A 9,887-nucleotide genomic window follows, 5' to 3' on the forward strand; every position below is an offset into this window, starting at 1 on the left:
ATGCTTAAAAAAAGTTCGTAACAATTCTTCTGTTTCATACATTGCCTAAAAACGCCTGGCATTTCACTACATTTATATAAAAATTTCTCATATATGTATATATATATATAAAAAGAAAGAGAAAAAAGAAAATGATACATATAACAACCACTATAAATTATTTTTGATTCAACAAGTGCGCTTCAACGAATTTATATTATCATTATTTCAACATTTTGTATTATTTATTTTTCTAATAGTAGCTTTTATTTATAGATTATTGTCGCGTTATTATCGTCTACTCGATTGTATTGTTTTTTTTTTTTTTATTATTCTAAGAAATTTAATTGTTAAGAAGATAATTTGTGCGGACCAAAAGTTTCAAAATTGATTTGAAAAATCAATTACGCTTTTATTTTGTTTTTTTTTTTTTAGATTCATACAAATTAAAAGTTTCTCGATTATACAATTAGAATATATTTAGGAACTTTTGATCCGGTATATATATATTTTGACGAACACATTTAAGATTTGGATTAAACGAAGCGACCACACATAAGTGGAATAAAATTACTATCGAAGAAAGGCACGCTTTCAAATATCGATCTCAAGCTGTGTGAACACATTTTAAATCTCGATTTCTTGACCATTAGAAATTTTCAAATTATCCGTATCATCTGGTACATGAACAAATACGTCGTCTTTAAGTTTAACACGACCAGTGATGTACAATCCACAATAGATTCCCATTATCGGTGCTGTTCCATCAACCGAAACCCTTTCTGGATCGGTTTGTTTTCGGAAACTAAAATAAAAACGATATCAATATAATATTAATATTAATTTTAATTAATTAAAACAAATGATTTTTTATTTATTTATTAACTAACGAGTATAATGTCTTCATTGGTTCTTCTTTCGCAACATTACCGGTTTCTGGATCAAGTTTGATCATTTTACACCTAGGATAACAAAATTCATTTATAATCGTTCATTCGATTAATATATATTTGTTTTTATCTTTCGTACCTTGGACATGGTTTAACGTTTCTAATAATTGCACGATCACCTATTTTAATCCATTCCCAATTATCTTCAACAAATGGTTCATCGTTGGAGACAACGATATTAGGACGAAATTGTAAAGTTGGAACAGGTGTTTCCAATCGTTCGTTAAGTTTATCCAAAGATTTCGAAGTCATTAACATATAACTTGTAGTATCTGAGAACAAGCCCTGTTTTCATATAAAAGAAACATTCAATATTTATATCATAAATATAATATTTACGATCCAATCTCTCTCTCTTTTTTTTATTTCTCAACTTACACTGTCTTCGTCTCTAAGAGTATTATAAACTTTACTTATACTTTCCCATGGACCTTTAGTAATTTCTCTTCGATTGAACAACGAATAGGCTAAACGTAAACCAGAATTTGTGCCGGTTAAAAATCTGCAATAATAATTAAAAATGTTAATTGAAACAATAACGACGTATTTAAAAACATAATTGTAAAAAAAACATGACTATTTAGATATTTATCTTTTTGAAATGAATATTATTGAATTAGTCTGTTAATCAGTGTCAATAAATTTTTGATAAAATATATTGATTGAAATATATGGTTACCTCGATAACCATTCAGCAGGTTCCGGACCACAATCGATACATTTAACCGGTTCTCCCCACCACAACGAGCATTCAATGGCTGCAGAACTCTTTTCGGATTTCTCTGGTACTCTAAAGACGACACTAGGCATTCCTACAGCTTCTAATTTTACATTGTACTCATCTACTGCAGATAAACTGACTAGAATCATCGTTGGATACTGTCTACCCGTTTGAAATTTGTATGTCTCTTCGTTGTACACCAAAAACATTCTGTCGAAAGATAATACGCGTTAAATTTAACAATAAAATCAATGGACATTTATATGCACGAGTTAGAAATTATGTTTTTGTTTTGTTTTTTTTCTTTTTTTTTTTTTTTTGACACGTGCACTAGATTCATAGATACCGCATAGCACGCATTTATTTTATCGGATTATATTTTCGATACGTTAAAGTGATATTGAAAATGATAATATCTTTCATTAAATTATGATTAGATAAAAATTTGTTCATTGAAATATGTGGGTCAGTCGTTAATACGAGCCCTTAGAATGGGAATGACACGTGTATGGGTTGCTAATAATAAAAGGGTTAAATAAACAAGATTAAAATGATTGATTTTGAATTGTTATTTCGCGCGTTAATTAAATTATTATTATGATATACTTCTTACCTGTCTCTAAGTGTAAGCAAACCTTTTTCCTCTAAGGATATACCAAATTCCGTAAATTTACATTCGGTTATAGTCTTTCCTCGTCCTGATTTTAAAGGATAATAATAGAGTTCCTCGACCTGACCTACCTTGACCCATTTCAATTTAGGAATATTTAACTTTGTTTCTACCACACTTATCTCACTTTTCTTTTTATTTTCAATGTCTAGATTTTGATCACAACCGTTGCTAATTTCGTTTAAATTCGTCTCGTTTTTTTTGTCACAACCGTTACTCGTCCCATGTAAATTCGTTTTTTGTTCACAACCATTATTCGTTTCTCGTGACATTATCTCACTGGATTTTTTCCTTTTAGATTTTTCTAAAGTACTTTTACGTAAATTCCAATATACGATTCCTAGGAACATCGCAATGCCGCAGGTTATCACGATCCTCGAATTGTACTCCTGATGAAAAGAAATTTATTCTTCGGATTTATCTAATATCCAATTCAAATAACACGCCTATCTTTGAGAATGTGTAAAGTTTTTTTAAGTGGAAAAACAAATATTTAACGGATGATGATATATGGTGTTTGTTTTTTTTTCTTTTCTTGATACGAAACATTATTCGTCGAAATTGATTTGTACGTTAGGTGAAATATTTATCAACGATTTTGTAAACTTTAATTCACGTTAAGTGACAAATGATTCATAATCTAAATAACAGTGATCCGTAATCACGAACAGTACGATGATTAATAATATTGTTAAACAGGAGGATTACTAAATGGATGAAATTAAACGGATGATTTAACATAAAATTATTGTATAATCGAATCATAGTCAAATAAAACTTTTTCAAATAATTACAATATTGCAAGGAGTGAATCAAATTTTATTTTGACGAATAATTTTCAGTATTACACCCGCACGTTGTTTTATTTATTTATTTTTCGTCCAAGAATTATTGTACTTAATTGACAACAACCAAAAAAATCGTATTATCTTTTTTAAAAAGATTGTTTTGAAATATTAAAACACAATAATTAAATTAACAATAAGACTCACCGATCCGAACATCTTGGAAAAAATTGTCCTGCGAAATTTTGTTCTTTGTTCTCAGTAATATAAAATTAAAATAATCAAATAATTTGTAATTATTGTTTTTCGACGACGTACACTCGCGGATACGAATTCGCGTACACAAAACCAACCGTTCAAGATTATGCAATAGCACATATGTGCAGATATTATGGGTTATCTTTTAACAAAATCCGGTTCAAATAATTTCATCAGTAGTTCATCTAGCGAAAATTACATGACAACTTACTACTACTACGACCTACTACTACTACCTACTACTACTATCGATATTAAAATCTACCAATACTATTGTGAATATTCTCGTAGCGAAAAATAACGAGGAGAAACGAAGAGAAACGAACGAGAGGAGAGGAATAAACGATCTTGCGCTCTCGAAGTTTCCTCGTACACTGACATGAGAGAAAAATACATGTACGTTGATTCAGTTTAACATAAGAAGATAAATAGAAGATGAGCATTTTTTTTTTTTTCTCTACCCACACTCCTCTTCTAATTCTATTTTTATTTCTTCTATAAAGATTCTATTCTAAGAGACGATAATTGATTTTTCATTCGTATGATAACAAAATAAATGCTAACCATAAGTGTTTTAATTTAATCGTGTTAATTATCGTTAAACGACGATTATGGTGTGTATATATAATATAACGAAAAATTTCTAAATCCGTTGTTTATGAGGATTAACAAATGTTAAAATGTATCGCAAATGATTTAGGTTTAATATACAGTGATATATTTAATTTATTTTATTTAATTTCGAATAAATAATATAAGTCAACGTGTTTTTAATAATAACTTTAATATTTATTCTATTTGAGATTAATACCAGAATATAAATTTGATAAACGATATAACAATATCTGTATCTCGATTGTTATAATGGTATCTTTGATAAAATGGATGTATGGGTATATTGCATGACATCATTTCATATATAACAACATGTTAACTCGTAAATATAAACTCGAAACATACATCCGTCCAAAAACAGATCTTTCAAAATATCTAATATTATTATAAATCCGTTTTCACGGTATTACACGATATGTGTGTCTGTGTATTATCATATATTGTCATTTAAATAGTTTGTGACAAATTATTTATGAAATCATTGTTCTATGATATAAAGCTTCTTCTTACTTATTTGCCTACAATATTTGGAAGACGAATATTTATATATAACTATATATAGTTTCATTACTAACAATTCATATATAAGTTGTTCGTGCAAAAGCTCCAACGCTACTTTCATCGAAGTATCCGATTTCTAATTATCCGATTTGCACTTATCAACAACAAACTTGATAACAACAAAATATAAACGAATAACTGATTAGCGAAGACACAATTTATTATGATGCACGTGTTTTCAGTAATAATGACTCGAGTCGAAATTTGTTTCGTATTTTAACGCAAAAGTAAAATAAAATTTTGTTTCTAATAAAATTATTTTAAATGACCGGGGTGTATCTTTCAAATCGATATTTTTAAATAGACGATTCGATTAAGATTAACAGAATTCTTGGGATCCTGAAAAGGTTCCTAGATTTTTCTGTCCAAAAAGAAAAAAAAAAACTATGTATACTTTCGAACTAATCAATTATTTCTGACAAATGAAATGATTCGTCATAGCTATTCGTAAATTATAGTAAAGTTTTGGTATAGCAGGCTTCGCATAATCAATATTAATTACATTGCTTTATAATGATTTCAATATTACTAATCATGTATAATTTAAAAAGATAAAATCTTCTCTATTTCAATATAATTATTATTTTTCATATATTAATCATTCTTCTAATATCTTAATTCAAATTGTTCAGGATGCTAAGCAGGTTGGCAAGATTAGGTATATAATATTCGGGAAGTTCTTGTATAAGATTTTGCGAATCGGCAAAACTATCAACACCACTACTGACGAATAACTTTTGAAAATCGCACATGGTAGCAAATTTCATGTCCTGATTTATCCTGAAAAAGAGATACGAATAAGATAAGTGTTTTAATGCTAAAAGATAATAACAACAAAAATAAAGAAAAATGTTAGAAAAATCTGAAAAGAACTTACGAATCGCCAATGAACAAACACCTTTGCGGTTTGGTAATGTCGCAAAATTCAAAAATATAATTTCGCAAGATTTCACTTGGTTTTCCAACAGTGATTGGTTTTCTGCCGCTATTCTCGGTTATGATGTCGATCAGTGGACCTGGTCCTGCAAATTGTTACAAATGTCTTTACCGGGGGAGTCTATATTTTCATTGAAAACAATTAAACTCTATTAAAATAATTTGTTAATTGTGTGTTGGATATATTTTACCTAATATCGTGGTACCATTTTTGAGAAAGACCCATTTGTCAATAGCACCGGTGATGTAAAGTACATCGGCACGTCTCAAACACGCTATAGCCAAATTCAAATGAGCCCAGTTGCAATTAGCATTGAAATCAGCGATCACTGCTTTCACAGATTTTCTATCCGAGAGTTCATTTACGGTTGCCAATACATCGTTAGGATAAACTTTCGGTATCTGAATAATTCGAACAATTGAATTATCGTTTAATCATGAATCGTAATACAAAATAATTATCGACAACTTACATTTTCATCCAACAATTCTATACCGGCATCCAAAAGATCATTTCGAAATGTATTAGAACCGATCGTATAAGCTTGGCCTTGAAAATTGATTTTCTTCAGATACCAGATAATAACTTTTGATAACGTGATCACTTGGTCCTGGAAATGAATTATTTAATGTTAAACTTGCAGCAATGCCACCAAATATTTGTCTTCGTTTTAAAGTTTATTATCTGCGATCCAAAAAAATATTGAATTTATGATAACATTATCTTGTTCCCAAAATTTACGAAACGTATATTTTACTTTTAAAATTTTTGGTACGAGACATACTCATTCAAATGTAAATTTTAACTATTGTGTCGTTTTACTTTCCCTTTACTTACATTTATTCAATGCTACCGAAGAGATCGTATCTTTGTATCCTCTAATAAGAGTAAACAACACGTACCTTTTTTTTTCTTTTTTTTTATCGAACAATTCACTCATCTAGTTAACAATCTGACGTGAATCAAATTAATTCAACGGCAAGGCGTTTAAAAAAATCAAGGCAATTAATTCAATGCTTATTGCTAATGTTTATTATCTTGACGATTGAAATATCAAATAAATATTTGACCTCGCGTATTGATAAATCTTTTCAATTAGTGTATTTTATTTAAAAACGAATAAAATTAAAAATAGAAAATGTAAACGATTACAAAACAAAAACAATAATAATAATAATAATAATTATGAATAATAACTGACCTCGGTAGCTTCGAAACCATTTCGACGAAGTTTATCGCAAATATTTTTAGTACCGGACGCAGTATTATTAGTTACGAAGAAAACCTTTTTCTTTAAACTTTGTAATTTGTTCAAAGTTTCGATGGTATTATCCATGGGCGCATCGACGTGCCATAAAACACCTATAAATCACGATTAACGAGACAAAAATTATTATAAATAAAATATTACAAATAAACAAAAGATAAAAATTGAAGAAAATAATTTCACACATTACCATCGCAATCCGAAAAGATGACATCGAATGAATCGAGAAATGTCACAAGTTCGTCCTTGCTCGCGGTACTCAGATCCATCGTTGTTTTTGGCATGATGGTAAACGTATTTATTCGAAGATTTGTAATTAAGTAAAAGAAAAACCCTCAACCCCGAAAATAAATGTATAAAAATAAAATAAAAAAGTTTAAAATGAAGCACAAAAAAGAGATAGAGAGAGAGAGAAGTTGAGAGTGAGAGTGCAAAACCGAAAAAACTTTGATCTTCGAATTCTTTCGTTGTTCCTTATCGAAAAGAAAATAAAAGAAAAAAACAAAACAAAAGAAAATAACGAACAGAAATAAATATATAAATCCCGGTAGTATGCGTGTTATACACTATTGTTAAATAGCGCACGCGTAAACTTCGCTTAATTAGTTGTTATCGTCGTTGTAGAATTATCGATTCACAAGTAAATCAATTATAAAATGAATAATAGAAAATGTTGAACACTGTAATAAATTTATGCGTGTAGACGGTTACGCGAAGATACTTGTACTGCGAGAAATCTGTCGGTCCTTTTCTATACCCTCCTGCAGTTCCCCCTACCCCCACCGAATCCTCCTCCCTTTACCACTTGTCATCGTCCTTGTTACAATTTTCAACGTCAGAACTAACCTCTCATTTCCAAATATTATTTTTCTCTTATTAATTTGAATATTTATAATATTTATGATAACAAAAAAACTGATTATATAATATATTTATATAGAAAGTTGATAAAAAAAAACTTTGTAGGTAGTAGACATTATCGATAAATACAAACTTAAATATAATATATATATATATATATTTAAGTATAAGATATATATATCTCGATCTAATTTACTTATTCCTTCGATTTGTTATTAAATAAATTCGTATAATTAACGTTAGGTGGCAATTTGAAGTAATAATGATAACGCGTCTGTGACACCTGGTATCACTGACTGCCGTTAGATGATACTTTCACTTATTATTAGCAGATGTTATTTTGCGCATGCCCCAGGAACGTACTGTGATACTCAATCTTTACTCGTATCCTCCGATTGTGCAATGACGAACAGGAGTGATATTATCATTGGATGAACTTATAATATTAATAATTTTCGTATTCCGTAAAATCGGTTATTCATTAAAAGTACCGAGGGATTGATATGACATATAAGAGATGATGATTAGTTTTGTAGTAGGATAAATCTTTTTTTTTATAAGGTTTTCAGATAAAATTAGAAAAAGGAAAGAAAAGTAGAATAGCAAATATGTCGTGGTTTGTTCAATTGATATTAATTGTTTTGGATATAAATAAATATTTCAATTCTTGTTCGAAAAGTTACAATACGATAACACGTTAAATAACTTACAATATTAGCTTTTTTTTTTATTAAGAATTTGTCGTATTATTATACGATCCGTAATAATTATTTTCTTAATTCTCTCGCGTTCTAATTTGCATGACAAATTTTTGTAATAATAATTTTTGTAATAATAATAAGAAGACATTATAAGTCCAAGAGTAAATCATTTACACAAATGTATTAATAATAAAATGTAAACTCTAATTTTTTGATGTTCTTTGTCATATAAATCGTGACGTAATCATTTTCATCACACACGTCTTATCTCCCCCTTACGACAGAAAATATATACCTTATCTTTTCTTTTTTCTTTTTTCCAAGTATGAGTCTCGTATCAATACAAAAGGGAAATACGTAAACGTAGAATGGGATGACCCGTGGGTTAACATGCTTCTTTTGTAAATCAATCGACGTAATGATATTATAATACTTTTGAAAAAAGCGCATTTCTATAAAACCGACAATTGTCGTAGAAAACAAAAAATTCAAGAAATGATTGTATCCAATGTTTTAGTAAAATAACGTCGCATGTAAATATATACTCTGTTTCAAAATAAATATAAATTGTTTCCAAGGGTTTCTCCTTTATTTCGAGAAAATAATTACGAATTTGTCACGAAATACTACAACACATAATAATCTAATCCATTTTGTGCGGTTTAACAAAATCCAATTCATACAGGAAAAATGATTCATGAAAAATTTTTATCGTTAAGGAAATATCTCATTTCTTAAGAAAATTTATTATTTTCTTTATTCATGCAACTAAAAATAGTTAACCGAATAATCAGATTTTCTTTCTTTTTTTTGTTATGTCTGTACGTTGAACTGTATGAGTCTTACGTTATCTTCGGTACATTTATTCTTTTTGAAAATTCTAATAATAGATAAAAAAGATAACAGAGTATTTTATCATTTTGTATATGAAATACTCATAACTTTTAATTAGTACGTTTAAAAAAGAAATAACCTAGCCATTTAAACGAGAAACATTAATGGTAAAATGCGAACGAATGAATCATATATGTATATACCTTACATAATTAAAAATTTATTGTCTCAGGAATTGTCAATGATCATCTAACGCGTTTGGGTTAATAGAATTTCAATTTATTAAGTTTTTTTCCTAGCCGTCTGTGTCTTGATTCTCATTTACAAAGGTATTATATGGCTGTAGCGATTATAACTGATAAATGATAATAATTACAATAGTAATAATAATAATAAGAAGAAAAAGAAGAAGAGAAAAAGAATAAAAAAAAAAAAAACAAAAATTAGATATATAATAATTATAATCTTAATAATAATAATAATAATAATAATAAAAATCATCTCATCATCATCATCGTAAAAAAAGAAAAAGAATAATGGCAATAATATTCGTTAATCAATGATAATATAATTAAAAATTATCATTCTTATTACGTACACAACTAATATATTATTAATTAGTAAATAATTAAGAATATATATATATTTAATCGAGATAATCGCAATCGTGCAAAAATCGTTTCTGCCTTCTCACACACACACACACACACACACACACAAAAACAAACACCCATTCAAAGTTGACGCA

At 28.4% G+C, this 9,887-nt stretch overlaps 2 protein-coding genes across 2 annotated transcripts; both read right to left on the reverse strand.

Moving 5' to 3' along the window:
* Window positions 1–404: 404 nt before the first annotated feature.
* Window positions 405–3,758, reverse strand: LOC106793859 (mitochondrial amidoxime-reducing component 1-like). The gene is made up of 7 exons (XM_014761117.1): window positions 3,313–3,758; window positions 2,264–2,709; window positions 1,609–1,860; window positions 1,308–1,431; window positions 1,009–1,214; window positions 870–941; window positions 405–784 (listed from the first exon to the last, which is right to left on the reverse strand). The coding sequence occupies exons 1-7, from the start codon at window positions 3,322–3,324 to the stop codon at window positions 607–609; spliced, it is 1,290 nt and encodes a 429-aa protein (XP_014616603.1). The 5' UTR covers window positions 3,325–3,758; the 3' UTR covers window positions 405–606.
* A 372-nt stretch (window positions 3,759–4,130) lies between these two features.
* LOC106793872 (4-nitrophenylphosphatase-like) lies at window positions 4,131–7,655 on the reverse strand. The gene is made up of 6 exons (XM_014761148.1): window positions 6,934–7,655; window positions 6,678–6,838; window positions 5,949–6,086; window positions 5,667–5,877; window positions 5,417–5,561; window positions 4,131–5,319 (listed from the first exon to the last, which is right to left on the reverse strand). The coding sequence occupies exons 1-6, from the start codon at window positions 7,025–7,027 to the stop codon at window positions 5,154–5,156; spliced, it is 915 nt and encodes a 304-aa protein (XP_014616634.1). The 5' UTR covers window positions 7,028–7,655; the 3' UTR covers window positions 4,131–5,153.
* Between the last annotated feature and the right edge of the window lie 2,232 nt (window positions 7,656–9,887).

This window comes from Polistes canadensis, unplaced genomic scaffold (assembly GCF_001313835.1).
Source record: "Polistes canadensis isolate GaletaPanama2010 unplaced genomic scaffold, ASM131383v1 scaffold_19, whole genome shotgun sequence".
In the NCBI taxonomy this organism is placed as follows: Eukaryota; Metazoa; Arthropoda; class Insecta; order Hymenoptera; family Vespidae; genus Polistes; species Polistes canadensis.